Below are 19,080 nucleotides of genomic sequence, written 5' to 3'. Positions count from 1 at the left end.
ATTTATGATGTATGTGTGTATAATGTGTGTTGGGGCCTGCACCTACCTCGGCTACAGTAAAGGGGTCAGAGGCCATCCCTGTGGGGTCACTGTGTGGCGAGTGGTCAGTCAGCCCACTGTGTGTATTTTTAAGTGTTTTACACGGCAGGAGTGGCACCATGTAGCTACCCATGAGAGGACTCAGCAGGCTGAGGGCAGGGGGATAATGTAAAACCCTGTCTCAGGAAAGAGAGAGAAAGGAGAGGGGAGGGGAGAGAAGGGGGGGAGGGCAGGAAGGAAAAGGTTGGGTTCAGCCCACAGTAGGTGGTGGAAGGGGAGAACCAGTTCCCACACACTGTCTCCGACTTCCACGTGCATACTTTGGCACACATGGTTTTACACACACACAATCAAAAATGTAAAATGTAAGGAGAAAGTTCATAAGCACATCTGGCTGTATTTTCACAAATTTAATAACAGGTGAAAAGTTAGGAAAAAAAGTCTGATACGCTCATGGAGACCCTCAGCATAAGGAAAGCCGCTGTTGGTGGGGAGGCAACTCCCTCACCTGGAGAGTTAACATGGGAAAAGGAAGAGGATCAAGAATGAGGTCTTCTGGGGGCTGGAGAGTTGGCTCAGAGGTTAAGAGCACTGGCTGCTCTTCCAGAGGTCCGGAGTCCAATTCCCAGCAACCACATGGTGGCTCGCAACCAGCTATAGTGCCCTCTTCTGGCACACAGGTGTTCATGCAGACAGAACATTGTATAGACAATAAATAAATAAATCTTAAAAAAAAAAAAAAAAAAAGAATGAGGTCTTCATCAGTATCCAAGTGTGTTTCCTAGTAAGGGGAACAGGGACTACTTCTGACATGAACTAATTGGTGGGCTCTTTGACCAACCCCCCACCCCCACCCCCACCCCACCCCTGAGGCAGGAACAGCCAACTACTAGATCTTACTGAATGATATATATTGCAGATCATTCAGTAAGATCTAGTAGTTGGCAACTATGTTTTTATGGGACTGGTAAAAACGAAGGTCTGAAAGAAGGGGATCCAAGAGGCTAAGCATACTGGCACTTCTGGAGCCCTCCGACTGACTGGGATGTGGGCTTCAAGAGAGAAACACAAGCCAGGGCAAACCCTCTCTGTTCATCTCTCCTTCAGATGGCTTGGCTGGGCGAGATTCCTGCATTACCTGTTTTTGGGGATGGATCCAATACCATTCCGGCCATTCACGTTTTTGATCTAGCAGGGTAAGAGGTCTTTGAGAAGCATAACTGTCCTGGATGATTAATACATGTAATTAATCTTCAGAGTCACTATCATAACACTCTCACACCTATCGTTTCAGCCACAGAGAAGGCACTTAGCACTGCCATTTTGTATCTGATGAAACATTATCCACCCAAAGCCTCCACCCTTCTGATCACAAGTGTAGCTCCATCTCTTGTCAGCTGAAGAGACAGCTCTGGGAAAGAACGGGTATGGGGTGCACCTTCTGAGCAACCCATTTCTTCTCCCCTTTGTCTCAGATAAGAGGGTGTCGATGGGTGTCATGCCCACTGGCAAAGTTCTGGAAACCATTTGGGGAGCTAGCTGCAAACTTGAAGCTTCCCCTCCACCCACTTTGCAGCAGGGTCTTCCTGTGTAGCTCAGCCCACCCCAAGCCAACCCCCACCTCCCCCCAGTGTGCAGAATTCAAATCCTATACAAATCCTATAAGGAAATAAAATAGTTTATACTAACACCATGGCCTGTGAACACAGTCCAGTTCCCTTAAGGGAAGGGCTGGGCAGGGGAGGCAGTCCCAGATTTCCACAGCCTCATAACAAAGCAATCATAAAGTCATACATTCAGTCAGCACACTGTCAGACAGGTGACAGGAATATTGCAGAATCTACAAAGAGCAGATGCTATGGTACAGCTTTGCTTTTGTTTTAGGTTTGGAGAAGGCTAGAGATCAGCCAAGCTTGACAACACATTCCATTCCAGGAGGTTTACCTAATAGACACGAGGATGTTAGGGTATGGAGGTCAAAAGCAAATGGTTGTTTTTCTCCAAAGGGCTTGCAGAAACTCTTGACTTGCAACATTCTAACCCTCAACCAGCCCACACGGTGCTCTCTGCCCTGGGGGACAAGTCGGCAGGCTCGCAACAGAGATGTGGCTTCTCCTGAGTCTTGAGTCTCACCCTTGGCCTGAATTTTCCATACTCTCCAAGCCTCTCCACCCAGCCCTGACAGATCCTGACCCTAGTGACAGGGCGGGTATCGGTTCACTGTTGTCGGAGAACCAGCTGTGGTCCAACAGCCAGGGCTTTCCTGTGCCCTACAGGCTGGGCTGCAAGGGGCTGGCTCCAGAGTCCCAGATGTTCCCCACCCATGGGTGGAAATCATTCCAGATCCCAGAGAGAGTCACATAGGTTGAGCTTCAGGGTCACAACTTTGTGGGTCCCTCCAAGCCCTGAACCTAAGTGATTTCTATTATTATTAGAGAGCAGAGTATCCAAAATAGTATAAATTCCAGACTTCACAACACTGGCCCATCTGGTGGTACACATGTGATCCCAGGAGGAGGAGATCTAGACCAGGCGGGGCTACATAGCAAGTTCAGGACTAACCTGGGCTAAACAGCAATATCTTCCTTCTCTCTCTCCCCCTCTCTCTCCCTCTCTCTCCCTCTCTCTCCAGGGTTTCTCTGTGTAACCTTGACTGTCCTGGACTCACTTTGTAGACCGGGCTGGCCTTGAACTCACAGCAATCCACCTGCCTCTGCCTCCTTGAGTTCTGGGTGCACCACCGCACCTGGCATGCAATATCCTCTTATTCCAGCCCCCTCCCTGAAAAAAAACAAAAAAACAAAAACCTAGTTATGCTGCCAGGTTTTAAAGACTGAAGATGCTTACCCTTTGATCTAGGGTTGGTCACAGGCTAGCCCTGGATAAAACGTCTGCGCCTTAGACTCCCTAATGTTTTGTGTACCACACCCAGCCCAGTCTTTTACAATCTTAGGACCAAATACTCCACCAGCATGCCAGAAGAGGGCACCAGATCTCACTATAGATAGTTGTGAGCCACCATGTGGTTGCTGGGAATTGACTTCAGGACCTATGTTTTTCTTTGTAAAGCTAAAGGACTATTTCATTTGCCTTTAAAAAAAAAAAATACCCCAGGGCAGACAGGCAAGCTGTAGATCTCAGCAACTGCACAGAGGAGGGGAGAAAATGGAGGAGAGGAAATGAAGGGAAGGAGGAAAGGGGAAGAGGAAAGGAGAGAAAATGGAAGGGAGCAGGGGAGGAGAGGAAATGGAGGTGAGGAGGGAAGAAGGTGGGTGAGACCTGTGTACTTGAGTCACACCAGTCCTTAATATCTTACTTATAAACAGATCTGTTACAGGATGATCTTTCTTTCTTTCTTTCTTTCTTTCTTTCTTTCTTTCTTTCTTTCTTTCTTTCTCTATTTTACATTATGGAAGGACTTAGGGCCCTTTTCAGTTACATTCTTTTTTTCTTCCTGTAGATTTATTTGAAGACTCTGAATTATTTAGCAAAGAAAGGCAAGCTAAAAGCTAAAATCCTCTGAGACATTAATAGAAAATGGATGTGAAATGAACATTTATTATTATTGCTTCTTTTTTTAGTATCCAGTACCGGAGATAGGATCCAGGACTAGGCATGAGCTAGATGTGCACTCTACTGTGAGCTAAATGAACATTTAGATGTACACATTTTAATTTCACTTTACTGAGAAGGAAGCTAAAATGAGGCTAGAGCTGACACACCCTGATAGCAGATTTCAAACCCATGTTGTTTCTAGAAATCTATAGATCTGCTTAAACCCCTGCTTTGCCTCTCAGCTAAAGTTCTCCCTGTAAAATGGGTACAGTCACAGCAGCTGATGGGGTGTTTTGAGGATTCGCTTTCACTCTCTGATTCAGGTCACCTCTGCATGACTTCTTTAAGACAGCCATCAAGCCTGGTATGGTGGTGCACGCCTTTAATCCCAGCACTCAGGGAGGCAGAGGCAGTCAAATCACTGGTCTACAAAGTGAGTCCAGGACAGCCAAGGCTACACAGAAAACCTGGCCTTAAAAAAAAAAAAAAAAAAAAAAAACAGCCACCATATCTTGAATCTGTGTCTCACATTGCAAATCACTGACCCCAAGCACAGTTGTGAGAGTCATGTGAGACACTGGGTAGACAAGCCTTCCTCACGTGAGGAACTCAGGTCCTGGAGTTTCGTGGTGAGGATTTTGTAACTTTGGTTTCTTTAAGCAACACAGAAATGTTTTCTTTCTAATCCCAGGTCTGGGATATGGAGCTGCTTCTCATTGTCTATGATTTACCTCGTGCTCTGGCAGGGGCAAGGTTTTGCCAGCTGCAGATAGTTTCTGCAAGTGTGTGATGTTTGGAATTCTGGGAATTTCTCAGAGGATATATAAATGCTAGAGCCCCGATTTGGGGGGAGGGGGAACTAGTTGGTGGTTAAATACAATTCTGTTAGTTTTTATTTGTCAAGCAGTCCCATGCAAATAAATGAGAAGAAGAAATTAGATATCCTGACAGTGAAGTCAAACTTGCCCCAAGGAACTTAACGCCCCCAGTCAGCAGGAAGTAGTCTAATGATATCAACACCCCCTTTCTCCTCTATCCCTTTTTCTCTCCTATCTGGTGTTACAGGGTTGATAGAAAAGAAGGAAAGTGGTGGAGAAGGGTGGAAGAGAAAAGAACCCATGAAGTAGCAAATGCAGGCACAGAGTTGGGGTGATATACTTAAAAGAAACCTGGGTAGGTGCTGGAAAGATGGCTCAGTGGCTAATAGCACTGTCTGCTCTTCCATAGGACCCAGGTTCAATTGCCAGCACCCACAGGGCAGCTCACAACTGTCTGTAACTCCAGTTCCAAGGGATCTGACAACTTCACACTAATGCACATAAAATAAAATTAAATAAACTGTAAAAAGAAACCATAGTGTATCTTGGCTAATGGTCCTGTATGGTAGTTACTGAGGAGACTGAAGCAGGAGAATCAAACATTCAGGGCCTTCCTGGGCTACAGAGCAAGTATAAAGCTAGCCTGGGCAATTGAGTGAGATCCTGTCTCAAAATAAAAAGTAGAAAAAGTAGGTCATAGCAGGTCAGTGGTAGCATATCTGCCTAGCATATGCAGGGCCTTGAGTTCAACTGACAGAATGATAATGATAACAACAACAATAAGATAAAAAATGAAACAAAGAAATGGAAAAATATGGGAGAAAGAAAACAGGCTTGGGTTCCAAAGGTATCTGTTTTTAGACCTGGTGCTTTCCCAGTTCTTCAGTCTGGGACCTATCTCCTAATGCGTTAATACTCCCTTCATCTGTAGACTGCAGATAATAGTCCTGTCCCAGTCTTAGCGGACATTAATTGATGCCACTCATCAAAGTACCCAGCACTTGCCTGATTTGTGGGAGTTGAGGTCCGTTAATCTCGTTGTCTTTTCCTGTCTGATTATTGTGCCTGCTGGTCTACAGCGTGATCCAGAATGTCATAGACCACGTGCCCAAGCTTCACTACCTGGTGGCTGTGGACGAGTCTGTCCACACCCTGGAAGACTTGGTCAAGGTATGGCAGTCTGTATCCTCATACTCTTGACAGGCTAGCTTGAGTAGCTGTATCCCTTAAACGATAGTTACTGACTTCTGTGCTGACAGGGCTTGGGAACACATAAAATAAAGTGTCCTTGAATGTCAAACTGACTATCTGTAACTGCAGCCTAAGTGTTGGGAAATTACTACACAAATGACATTTGTCCAGTGTGCGTGTGTAAGAAAACAAGAATGGTCCTGGGGGAGGGAATGAAGGCCATCACAGATGACAGGCTGGAATCTGTGACGTTTGGCCCGCGGGACAGAGACATGGTCACTAAACCCACAGACACCTCTAGGCTCTCTAGACAAGGGTCAGACAGCTTCAGATAGCGCAGCCACCTCCCAGCCCAGCTGGCCCAGCTGCTGTGGCTTCCTCTACCCTCACCTTAAAGACTTAGTCCCAGGATCCTCCCCTGCAGCCTTCCTGCCTCCTCCTCACATTCCTCTCAGATCAGCTGTCCTCAACCCTCTCTAAAACCTTATGACATCCACGCGTTGGGCATGATATACACGAGTGCCACGTTGCCTATGCCGAGGTGGGAGGACAAATTCAGGGAGTTGGTTTTCTTCTTCCACCGTATGGATCCCAGGGACTGAACTCAGGCTTCCAGGTTGGCGGCAAGAGCATTCACCCGCCCAAACTCGTGTCTTCTCCATGTACCTTAGCCTTTTTTGCTGTAACAAAATGTGCGAACGAGGCAGGTCGGGAGCATGTAGCTCATTGTTCTGGGGGCTGCAGAGTTTAAGGTCAAGCCTTGGCCGATTTGGAGGCTGCTGAAGGCCTCACAGACTGCCCATCCCTGCGTGTACCTCGCATGGGAGAGAAAGACTTTCCCAGGAACTCTCCCAGGATTATTTTTTGAGGGCACAGGCCTCCTTCATGAGAGGGCTGCACTATCATCCTCTAGCAGCTTTCCCCAGGGCCCTGTTCCTTACACCTTGAGGGTTAGGGTTTCAATATGTGAGTGGGGGAGGAGAGGGCACAAACATTCAGACTGCCTAAAGATAAAATTCCTGGCAAATTTGTTGATAGAACTTATTGGCTTTTATTCTTAATTCATGAATTCCAGCAATAAGAGCTCCCACTGAGCAATGGCAATAAGAACAGTAGAAAAAAAAAAACAAAACTGAATAGTATCAGGTCTTTTCTGTTTACTTCTCCTCATCCCCTTTCCCCCATAGGTTAAAACAAAATGAATTTCCAGTTTTCAGGAAGGAAAAAATAAAAAGGTCTGCTGTGAGATCTGTCTCTTGATGGATGTGGAAAGTATCCTCAGCTCTCACTTGCTTATGTGTCCCTTAGCCATTTTGTTTTGGTCTAGTCCATTTGGGGTCAGTGCAAGAGCTCAGTCTAAAACAATGGGCTCCCATCACAGGTGTTTGACAGACAGTTACAGAGATGCCCTTTACTGAGATGCAAACATCTCCTAGGACAGTGATGTGTCCTTTATGGAACTCAGTGGTCACTGAGGGCAGAGAGCACGTTGTGCTCATCTCTTCTCCCAGCTATTTTCGAGACATGTGAGTATGATCTGTGTACTGTTTTGAAAATGTGTCTTAGTGTGTGTGGTTGGTTACATTCACATTCACTGGAGAAGTTTCATTTCAACCCTTCTAAGCAAACCAAACAGTGCCTCTGTTTCTTCCTTAACAGTGCATCAGCAAAAGCACCGGCCCTGGAAAAATCCAGAAAGTGCCCAAAGAAAACGCTTTCCTATCAAAGGACTTGACAGTCAGTATAAGTGGAAAATTTTTTTTCTTTTTCAAAAACTGTTTTCCTAAATATTATTGAAGGAGCAGAATGGAGTGGGTGGTGGTTATGGTTTAGAGAGAATATTTTGCTCTCTACTATTACGAGGCTGCATTATTCAAACACATAGATGCTGCCCGGTATGTCAGTGGGCACTTATAACACCCACCCTAGAGGTAGGGGCAGAAGGGTCAGGAATTCAAAGGCTTATCACTTCGTGAGACCCTGTTTCAAACAAACAAACTAACAAATGAAGAAATAAAGACAAAATATATACATCAAATAATAAAATATTTTAAAGAGCTAGGGCCAGGTTTGATGGGCACATAATCCTAGCTACTAGGGAGGCTGAGGCAGGAGGATCTAGTCCACCACCAGCTTGGGATGCAGAATGAGCTCAGTGGTAGCCTGGGCAACTAAATGAAACCCTTTTTCAAAAGAAATAACAGAAAAAGGTCTGGGAGTTAACTCAGTGGAGTGCTTGCCTGCATGTGTAAGGCATCAGCCAATACCCAGCACCACACAACAGAATGAGAGTCTCAGAAGGCTAAGGGTGGAGCTGAGCTGCAGACTACCTGGTTAGCATGTTCAAGGCCCTGGAATCCCTTGCCAACATTGGGGAAGGGAATGGTAGCAAGGATAGCCATGTGATGTATACCTGTGATCCTAGCACCTGGAGATAAGAGGCAGAAGAATCGACAGTTATCCTCAGCTACATAATGACTCTGAAGCTAACCTGGGCTCCATGAGCTCCTGTCTTAGAACAGTAGGAGAAAGGAATGAGTGGAAAAGGAAAGTGAGGACACTGCAGAAGACTCTTAGTTTGGACTTCCAGGTCTTACTCTTGAGCTGTTTGTCCAACCAAAAGAAAAACAAAGCTGTCTACTCCAGAGAACAAATTCAAAGAGCCTTCAAAAATATCTCAGAGCAGAAGCTATAGCTCATTTTAAAGAGTATAGGTAAGGCCCCGGGTCCCACCTCTAGGACAGCAATGCAGACATGAATAAACTACAGGTGCTCTGTAGACACTTAGCACTAGATTGATTGACAGTCCTGTTCAGTGTGTGCACACTGGCTTTCCTTAACAGCTGTCCCAACTTTTAACTGCTATTAATGATTCCAGACAAACCTCCACTTTCCCTTTACCCTCAGCAAGATTATCTCGACCACTTGCTAACGAACCTAAGGATAGAGGCCCTGTTTGTGAAGGAGAATTTTAACATTCGCTGGGTTGCCCAAGCTGGATTTGTGGAGAACATCAACAGCATCCTCAAAGAGTACAAGCAAAGCCGAGGATTATTGGTAACTACTGCTGCTTCCTGTTTTATGCTTCTGGTGTAAAGCAAAGTCAATGGAATAAGTTCACATTTGACTTGTTTCTGCAGTCTTATAATCTGCACGTGTATTGCATTAACTTGTGAACCAAGCTGGGCAAGGTGACCCTTGCCTGTAATCCCAGCACTCCAGGAGGCAGAGGCAGGGGGATCTCTGTGAGTTTGAGGCCAGCCTGGTTTACAGATGATTATAGGCCATCAAGGACAGCAAGGCTACACAGAGAAACCCTGTCTCAAAAAACTAAAAAACAAGCAGACAAACAAATAATTTGTGAGCCAAACTTAAAACAATTATAAGTGAACGTCAATAACAACAAACTGGTCAGTCTAAACAAAAGAGTAGATTGTGATTCTGGTTTCAGTCCTGGATAAGGCCAACCTGCCCCAGGAAACAGGATTCACTCTTGGTATATGGATGAAGGTGGCATACCAACCAGCTTGGTTGATGGCTGGGCATCGTGCTGGTGACTACAAGCCCATCTAGGGATCCAGCATTGCCCTCATCCTGCCTCTGCCACTGCCAGACATATTGGTACTTCCTATCAGCCCTCGTCAGAGGGGAACAGACCTAACTCACCCCACACAGATCCACTCCAGTGTTTATGCTTGTCCCTTCACACGTGGCCTTGACTACCAAATGGTGATTGCAAAGCTCTGGGTGAAATGAATGTGATCTTTAGGTATATTTGGACACAGCCAATGAAAAATTTTGCCATCATCATGGTTCTAAAATATGACTTGCAAAATGCTAGGCCACAGTTTCACAACTCTTTGGACCATTTGTAAGAAGTGATTATCTGTTATTGATATTTTTATTTCTGTTTGATATAAATATTCACTAACTGCTTATGAATGCCATAGCATCTTCAGCATTCAGGCAACCCTTCCTTCCTTCCTTCCTTCCTTCCTTCCTTCCTTCCTTCCTTCCTTTCTTCCTTCCTTCTCTTCCTCCCTCCCTCTCATCTATCTATCTCTCTCTCTCTCTCTCTCTCTCTCTCTCTCTATCTATCTACTTTTTGGTTTTTCTGAGACAAGGTTTCTCAGTGTAAACTTGGCTGTCCTGGAATCACTCTGTAGACCAGGCTGGCCTCAAACACAGAGATCTGCCTGTCTTTCCCTGCCTCTGCCTCCCTGAATCTTGGTATTACAGGCCTGTACCACCAGGCTTGGCTTTATTTTGTTTTTAAAACAAGAGCTTGTGCTATAGCCCAGGCAGTCTTGAACTCTAACCTCTTCAAACAGGAAAAAGTAGTGTTTTTAATAAAATGATCATGAGGCAGAAGCAAGATGTTCAGAACTTTCAGGCCAGCCTGGGTTACATAGCAAGACCTTGTCTGAAATAAATAGATGATAGATAGATAGATAGATAGATAGATAGATAGATAGATAGATTTTTTAATCAAAATAAATTAACTTTAAACTATTAAAGACCACCAGGAGCAGTGGCCCACACCTGTAATCCCAGCACTCTGGGAGGCAGAGGCAGGCATTTCTCTGTGAGTTTGAGGCCAGCCTGGTCTACAAAGCAATCTCAGGAAAGCCAAGGCAACAGAGAAACCCTGTCTCGAAAAACAAAAACAAAAAAACTATTGAAGACCAAGTTCAGTCCAAAGACACCTAATGTGGGGCCCTGTACACTGGGCCATAAATTCTTGTGTCTTCATAAGAATAGTCCAGAGTGAAACTGGGTGGCCTGGATGCCTCTAGGTATTCCTGGGCACATGTTTTCTCTCTCTCTCTCTCTCTCTCTCTCTCTCTCTCTCTCTCTCTCATTTGTTTTTAGACAGGGCCTTACATAATGTACCCTGGCTTCTCACTCACTATTTAGTTGAGCCTGGCCTTGATTCTTGATCCTCCTAACTCTACCTTCCAAGAATTGAAACTACTATGATGTACCACCATATGAGTATTCTGGACATGGCTTGTTGAGCGCTTTGTTCCCCTGGCCCAGGTCAGAGCATTGATGCTATTAAATTCTTACGTAATAAATGACTCTGAGCTACCTAAATAGGGAAGACACTTTTGGGATGATAGGGCATTAATCACAGTTGCAGGGTGTCTTAGTTTAAGTTTCTATTGCTGTGAAGAGGCACCATGCCCATGGAACTCCTATAAAGGAAAACATTTAACTGGGGCTGGCTTACAGTTTCAGAGGTGGCAGAGAACATGGCAGGCAGGCAGGCAGGCAGATACAGTGCTGGAGAAGGAGTGGAGAGTTTTATAGCTTGATCTACAGCAGAAGAAAGAGACTGTGTGCCACACTGGGCATAGCTTGAGACCTCAAGGCCCATCTCCACAGTGACACACTTCCTCCAATAAGGCCACACCTCCTAATAGCTGCCACTCCCTGTGGGCCAACATTCAAACACATGAGCCTATGGAGGCCAGTCCTAGTCAAACCATCACTCATGGAGTGGAGGCAGAAAGTCTGCAGTCTGGTTAAGTTGCTGAAGACGGACTATAGGGTTCAGAGACCTTGAAAAGAACACAGTCCTGAAGTAGCACCCTTCTAGCTCCAGAGCCCTAACAGATAGATTCTCTGTTCTCTTTCAGCCCATCAAGATCTGCATTCTCGGTCCCCCTGCAGTGGGAAAGTCAAGCATCGCTGAAGAGCTGGCCAAGCACTACAAACTGCATCACATTAAAATGAAGAGTTTGATTGCTGAAGCCATAGCCAAGCTGGTAACACAATTACCTACTTTATTGAGATCTTCTCACTTCACCAAATGCATTCCTGAGTCTGGCAATAAGCAAGTGACTAATTCAGAATGTCAAATATATTTGTTATTTTAATTAGATTTTGTTGCTGGTCCCAGGTATGAAAATGGAGGACCCTGCAGGGATCCCTGTCCTCTGTGAGAGGGAGGCAGTCCCAGGACTATCCTTGGAGTTCTGCCTCCAGTCTCTTTCCAAGTACATATCATCATCTCTCTGTTGGCTGGAACATTTTTAGTTTTGTTGTATTTATCTATTTATCTATTTATCTATTTATCCATTTATTTATTTATTTATTTATTTATTTATTTATTTATTTATTTATTTATCAATCAAGACAGGATTTCTGTGTGTAGCCCTGGCTGTCCTGGACTCACTTTGTAGACCAGGCTGGCCTTGAACTCACAGAGATCCACCTGCCTCTGTCTCCTGAGTGCTAAGATTACAGAGGTGTTATTGTATTTTTTTTTTTTTTAGTCAAGTATCAGACTACTTACTGTTTGTTTTTTTAAATAATTTTGTTAGAAATGGTTAAAACACCAAGCTTTGCTTCTATAAATAGTTATGGAAATTAGGGGGTGTTAGGGATCAAACCCAGGAGTTTGCACACACTAAGCATCGTACTGCTGAGCTACACCCCAGTCTAAAAATCTCAATTTTTTATAAAATGTGTTTCCTTCAAGTAAGGTACAAACTAGGCGCTGGGGAGATAGCTCAGCAGTTAAGAACACTTGCTTATAATGGGTATTAGTGAGATGCTGCCTCAAATAACAAATAAAAAAGAAAGAAAGAAAAGGTAAAATAAATCTTAAAAAAAAAAAAGACACAGTGTAGTGCCTTAGGGAATTGCTGCCTCCTACGCAGGGGTAGTTAGCACAGAATGTCCTACTATTCTCCTAAAGTATAGCTAAGGGAACCTTATGGCCCTATCCATCTCAGTAGATGCACACATCCTGCAGACTTTTGCGTGATGTCCACTACTGGGTACATTCCCAACCTAGGCTTTTTCCAGGCTTACTAGCCAGATGCTTAGCGGCGCACTCATCACTGTCAGGCACGGTCAATATGATTACCCTTGTGGCATGCAGGAGGCGATCGTTGCACCCAAGGAGACAGGGGAATTAGAAGAGGAAGTTGAAGAAGAGGAAGAGGAGGAGAATGTGGAGGATGCCCAGGAGCTCCTGGACGGCATCAAGGAAAGCATGGAGCAGAATGCAGGTGACACACAGAGAGCCAGTGGGGCAAGAGCGGTGCCAGGCTGATGCAGCTTGGCAGGCACCTTGCTTGGCTTCCAGTCTGTTTATAAAATGCTGCCTGTGGGCTAGAAAGATGGCTCACTGGTCAAGAGCCTTGCCTGCTTCTCCAGAAGACCCAGTTTGGTCCCCAGCACTCACACACAAGTGTCACCACCTATAACTCCAGTTCCAGGGCATCTGATAACTTCTGGACTTCACAGGTACTGGCCCGCACATGCACAAATTCACACTCATACACACACATCTACATAAAAAATAAAAGAGACTCTTTCGTTAAAGCTGCCTGTGCTGTAGAACATATAATAACAACAAGATATTTAATTCATTATCTCATCTCCCAGAAATACACTTTGGTGTGACTCTCGATAATTTGATAATTTCCTAATTAAAAAAAAAAAAAAATCAGGAATTGGCAGTGCAGCTCTGTGATGGAGAACTTCTCAGTGTTTGTAAGGCCATTGGTGTGAACTCCAGCCTCCCCAAGCACTGTCCTTCTTTAACATAGTGATTCTAGAATCGCAAACAAAGCAGTCTGCAAACTAGTGCAGTGTGTGGGAACCCCCCCCCCTCCCCGGGCAGGCTTTCCAGTGGCTTTCTTGTCTTTTTCTTCCTCACTCTGCTCTTGCTGGATGACGTGACATGTCTAGCTGTTTAAAGTTTGTGCCACTTTGGTTTCCCTGCAGTTCATGACCCAGAAGCCTGTAATTGTGAGCCCAAATAAGCCATTTTCCCCTAACTTGCCTTTGCCAGGATATTTGATCACAGCAGCAGAAATGAAACCATGACATCAAGTTTGTTCAAAAGTTCCTCTTGTCTGTGTTTATTTGAACCAAGAACTTGAACCTTGAGTGTGTTTGAACAAAACAAGACCTTTGAACCCTCTGTGGGGACAGGTGTCCAGGACGCCTGGGGAGCTCACTTTTCCCTCACATGACCCCTCGCAGGTGCAGTGTCTCCGGCAGCACCAGTTTCTCAGCCCCACAGGGAGGCAGGTACCTCAAGGCCCTGGTCGTATCTTCCACCCCATCTGCCCCTCAGCCAGAGGGCCTTGGCTAATGACTCTTGTGCTCACTAGTCTTATCTATGTCAAGAGAGCTGAGTCTGGTTGGTGGAGTTTATCTGGGAGTTTTAAACGAAAAAAAAATGGACAAATGTTCACACTTGTTTCCACTTTGATTCTTCCCTGTGCACAGGATACTGGAGAATCTTGGCCGGCAACTACTTTTAAACCCTTTTAGTAATTATAAATGTGGGTTAATAGTAACATTTTAATTACTAATATCAAAAAAGATAGACCAAAAGTTAAAAAGAAGAAAACCAGGGTAGTAATTTAAAAGCTCTGTCCAATTGGGTTTCACTCCGTCATTTTAAAGTACACAAGTCCAGCTATTATAAAAAGCAGTATAGGAATCCCTGACACAGTGAAAAATAGATGGGCAGGCGTCGTAGCTCACAGCTGTAATCCCAGCACTGGGGAGGCTGAAGAAGGAGAATCACGAGTTTCCAGGGCAGCTGGGCTTAGTAAAGAGACCCTTAGTAAAGAGACATGTTTTTGTCTCCAAAAACAAAAGGGGCTGGAGAGGGTGTGGGGTAGGAAGATAGCTCAGTTGCTACAAATGCCTGCCGACAAACACAAGGACCAGAACTCAGATGCCTGGCACATATCTATAACCCAACACTGGGGACAGGGGCTGCTGAGAGGTGGATCCCTAGAGCAGACTGGCCAGCCAGTCTACCCAAATTAGGGACCTCCAGGTTCAGTGAGAGACCCTGTCTTGAAATATACGGTGGCAAACGGGATGTGGTGGGACATGCCTCTAATCCCAGCAGCCCAGAGGCAGAGGCAGGTGGCTTTCTGAGTTGGAGGCGAGCCTGATCTTTACAGTGAGTTCAAAGACAACCAGGGCTATGTAGAGAGCTCTTGTCCTGAAAAGTAAAAATAAGGTGGAGGGGATGGAGAGATGGCTCAACAGATGAAAGTATCTGTTGTTGCAGAGGACCTGGGTTTGATTCTCAGCACCCACATGGTGGCTCCCAACCATCCATAACTCCAGTTCCAGGGGATCGGATGCTCTCTTCTGACCTTCTTGGGCACCAAGTATGCACTTGATACATAGACATACATGTAAGCAAAGTACTCTCATAACATAAAATAAATAAATAAATATAAAAGTATTTTTAAATTAGAAGTTAGATGGAGAGTAACTGAGGAAATACATGGACACGTGTGCTTGTGTACATGCGTTCTCTCTCCCTCTCTCCTTCCCTTCTTTTCTCTCCTCTCTCTCTCATAAACACACACACTGGAATCTTATTCTATCTTTAAAAAAGAATTTGCCTATCATAGTGGCACGCTCCAATTATAAGTACTCAGAGAGGGAGGCAGAGGCAGGAGGAGCTCTGTGAGTTCAAGGCCAGCTTGGTCTACAAAGCAAGTCCAGGAGAGCCAGGGCTACACAGAGAAACAAACAAACAAACCAGACAGGTAGATGAAGATCTCAGCTAGATATCTATAACTTTAGTCCTGGGGGGTCAAGAGTGGAGACAGGAGGATGGCTGGGGCTTGCTGGCCACCAGGCTTGCTCCAGATTTAGTGAGAGACCCTGTCTCAAGGGACTAGGGTGGAGAATGACAGAGCAGGACCCCCAATATCTTCATCTGGACCCTGGGTACAAAGATACACTCAGCAATGCACATATGTTCCCCCCACATTTACATATGCACACACATGTCCTCATACCCACCAAATGGAAAGAAATTAATAGACCCTCTATAAAACGAAAACCAACTGCTTAAATAATGTCTGTGTCCAAATATTAGTTTTTGAAGTTTGGATTTAATTCTTTACTTATTTCTTTGTATCGCTGCAAACCTTATAGGAAAGTGGTGTGGAATCGTTGGAAAGAATTTACTTATACTAAGCAATACCCTTGACCTTTTCTGTTTGTTTCAGTGTCATAGTTCAGTTTCTAAAAGACAAGACTTTCTGGATCTTTACTACCTGGTGACCCGTGTGACACTGAAAAGTAGAAGAGAGGAGAGTGTTTGGTTTGCCTTATTTTTACATGTTTTGTTTGTTTGTTTCTTTTGAGGCAGACTCTCAGGTAGCCAAAGCTGGTCTCAAACTGGCTATATAGTGAAAGGTGACCTTGAACTCCTGATCCTCCTTCTCTTTGCTCCTAAATGCCAGGATTGCAGGTGCGTGTCACCATGCCCTGTGTGTGATGCTGGGAGATGGAACCTGGATTTCAGTGTGTGCTGGGAAGACCCTCTATCAAATGGACTATAGCCTCATTCCTATTTAGATTTTTTTTGCAATGTTGCTTTTGATATATGTGTGTGTGTATGTATGTATATATGTATGTATATATGTGTGTATGTATTCCAGGCTGGCCTGGAACACATTATGTTGCCTGGATTGGACTCAAACTCATTATTCTCCAGTCTCAGCCTCCTCGCACTCCCAGGCCTGCCTGTGCCACCACACCCAGCTTGGGAGGTATTTTAATGAGATTATTTTATTGTCATTAGTAAAATGACAACAAGCGGCCTCAAACTATTTATTTTACATCACAGGCTCCCTGATAAGCTGAAGGTGCAATATGTACCCTGGGCAAGTCTTGGGAGCTGTCAAGACTTAAACTGCTGTGGGTCCTCATCAAGAAGTGTATGGATAGGCTGTGCCTGAGTGTGACCATAGCTGGGGAGTGGGAGCTGATCTGCAGCACACTGTAGAGCAGACTGAGCGGGTTCCAGGGACTCTGGTTGGGGCTTCAAGGGTCAGAAATGTGACCTGGGGAAGAAAGTGTGGGGACTGGGGTGAGCACATTCTGACTGCAGCTTCATTTTTCTTTAAATACTAATTCTGTTAATTATTATTTAGGGTGCTGGGAATAAATCCAGGGCCTCCCTCACTTATGCCTGGAGGGTGCCTGAGCCTCTAAGCCCAGGCCTCAGCCCTTTTCTGAAACTTTTGAAATTAAGCTTGAGCTGGGCCTGGGTGTGCCTGCCTGTAATCCCAGCACTCTGGGAGGCAGAGGCAGGCAGATCTCTGTAAATTCAAGGTCAGCCTGGTTGACAAAGTCCAGGACAGCCAAGGCTACACAGAGAAACCCTGTCTCAAAAAACAAATGTCATCTTGATTTGCTGTTCAGCAAATAGTTATTGATCACCTACTTTTGTTGGGGAGGGGCTAGGATGGGGGTGTAAAACCCAAGGTCTTGACCATGCTAAACACATGCTCTACCACTGAGTTACATGTGAGTTGTAGCCTAAGCATGTGCCTTCAAAAAATCATGAGCTAGCAAAATAGTCAAATACTGACTCATCAGCTCCCACAACAAAAGTATTTGTTACTGTGCATTAAGGTGTGATTTGAAAACAGAACTGAGAGGCAGTGAGAAGACTCACGGAGTAAAGGCAGCTACTGCCAAGATGACAGTCCCATCTCCTCTAGGACCCACTTGGTGGCAGGAGAGAACTGACTCTTATAAATTGTCCTCTGACCTCAACGTGTACCCGAAGGCACATGTGTACCCACATACATACCTAATAAATAAAAACGTAAAAAACAAAGAATGATAATAAAAAGAAGGGGATCTGGAGAGATGGCTCAGCATTTCAGGGTATGTGCTTCCCTTGAAGAGGTTTGCAGTGCATTAGGAAGCTTACAAGCACTAAACTCCAGCTCCAGGGGAACCATCACCTTGTCCTGGCATCAAAAGACACCGGTGTACATGTGTTAGACACAGACACATACACACACACACACACATGCATACAGGAATACATGCAAGCACACACAAACACACACAAGCACATCAATTAAAAATAAAAAGTAAGCAGGCATGGTGGTGCATATCTTTAATCCCGGCACTGGGGAAGCACAGGCAGGTGGATCTCTGAGTTCCAGGACAGCCAGAGTGGTGGTTACACAGAGAAACCCTGTCTCAAAAAAAAAAAGAAAAGCAGAGGAAATGCTTGAAGCAGGCCGGACCTGACGCTACAAGACTTTATGTTAGTCCACTTGGCCCTTGCTCAGCTTCACGCATAGCTGTATCACAGGTTTCCCGAGTCCCGGGGGCACCACACGCTCCCGCTCTTTCTTGTAGCCCAGCTCACCGCTGCTTTACATAGTTGCTTTACATGCAACATGCCATGCTCAAAAATGAACAACAGCAGGGTTTGTTTTGAACTTTAAGGGCAGAAGAAAGAGTCTGTAATCATGTTTTGGCCTACACAGCAGTTTCCAGAGTTCAGGGCACCCTCACCCTTGCGTGAAGCATGTGTGTCGCAGTAACCTATATATGTATGTATTTTTTAAAAATCAGGTCGCCTAGAAGACCAATACATAATCCGGTTTGTGAAAGAAAAGCTCAAATCCATGCCTTGTAAGAACCAAGGCTACATTTTGGATGGATTCCCAAAGACCTATGATCAAGCGAAAGACCTATTCAACCGTGAGTGTGGGCTCTGTCCTGTGTGTTTATCCGCTTTCAAGTTGGAACCTTATGATTTTGTTTGTTTTCTTATAGCTGTGTTTTTAATGTTTTTTATTTGTTTTTGTAATCTTATTGTCTGTAGAAATATTTGTCCACTTAAACAAAAGTTTGGAGAGACTTATTCCCAACTCTTTCTTGCCTTACCTTTTCAGAAGCTCAGGCTGACTTTGAAGCTGTTCACTCATTCACTATCTAGCAGTGAGTAGCCTTGAACTCCCCCTAACCTCCTGCCTCTGCCTCCAAGTGCTAGGATCACTGCCCTTGCTGCCAAGCCCAGAGTGGCTTGTGTCACTAGGTGCACATCCTCTGATTCTCTGAGTTGTTGTTGTATTTAATTTATCGCGTTTGTTTACTGTGGAGACGGTTTTTGAGGTGATCATGCCATGGCATGCATGTGGAAGTCAGAGAACGGCCTGCAGGAGTAGGTTTTCTCTTCCCATCAAGTAAGTTCTGGGGACTGAATTTGGGAAGTGGAGCTTAGCAGCAAGCTCCTTTACCTGCAGAGCCATCTCTGTAACTCCTTGTATTTTGTTTTATTGTAGCACAAACACTGACCCACAAGACCTACCCTCTTAGCTGGGCATGTTGGCACACAGCTTTAATCCCAGCACTCAGGAGGCAGAGGCAGGTGGATCTCTGAGTTTGAGGCCAGCCTGGTGCTCTACAGAGTAAGCTTTAGGTTACATAGAGAAACCCTGTCTTGAAACCCACCCACCATCTCAAAAAAAAAAAAAATCTACACTTTAAAAAAAAAAACATTTTATTGATTCTTTGTGAGTTTCACATCATGCACCCCAGTCCCATTCATCTTCTCATCCCTCATATCTGTCCTTTACCTTTGCAACCTCTCCCCCCAATAAAACACAGATACACACACACACACACACACACACACACACACACACACACACACACA

The 19,080-nt window shown here is 44.9% G+C and overlaps 1 protein-coding gene across 1 annotated transcript in view; it reads left to right on the top strand.

The window, feature by feature from the left end:
• Ak7 (adenylate kinase 7) overlaps positions 1-19,080 on the top strand; it is a 63,516-nt gene that overhangs the window by 27,965 nt on the left and 16,471 nt on the right. The window contains exons 7-13 of the mRNA XM_055592958.1: positions 1,147-1,235; positions 5,492-5,582; positions 7,263-7,340; positions 8,511-8,660; positions 11,246-11,374; positions 12,496-12,625; positions 17,994-18,122. Coding sequence (XP_055448933.1) covers positions 1,147-1,235; positions 5,492-5,582; positions 7,263-7,340; positions 8,511-8,660; positions 11,246-11,374; positions 12,496-12,625; positions 17,994-18,122 — 796 coding nt within the window. The remainder of the gene's footprint in view (positions 1-1,146; positions 1,236-5,491; positions 5,583-7,262; positions 7,341-8,510; positions 8,661-11,245; positions 11,375-12,495; positions 12,626-17,993; positions 18,123-19,080) is intronic.

This window comes from Psammomys obesus, unplaced genomic scaffold (genome assembly GCF_907164565.1).
Source record: "Psammomys obesus unplaced genomic scaffold, mPsaObe1.curated_primary_1811, whole genome shotgun sequence".
Lineage (NCBI taxonomy): Eukaryota > Metazoa > Chordata > Mammalia > Rodentia > Muridae > Psammomys > Psammomys obesus.
The sequence above is the reverse complement of the archived record's forward strand: the minus strand, read 5'-3'. Positions and strand labels throughout refer to the sequence as shown.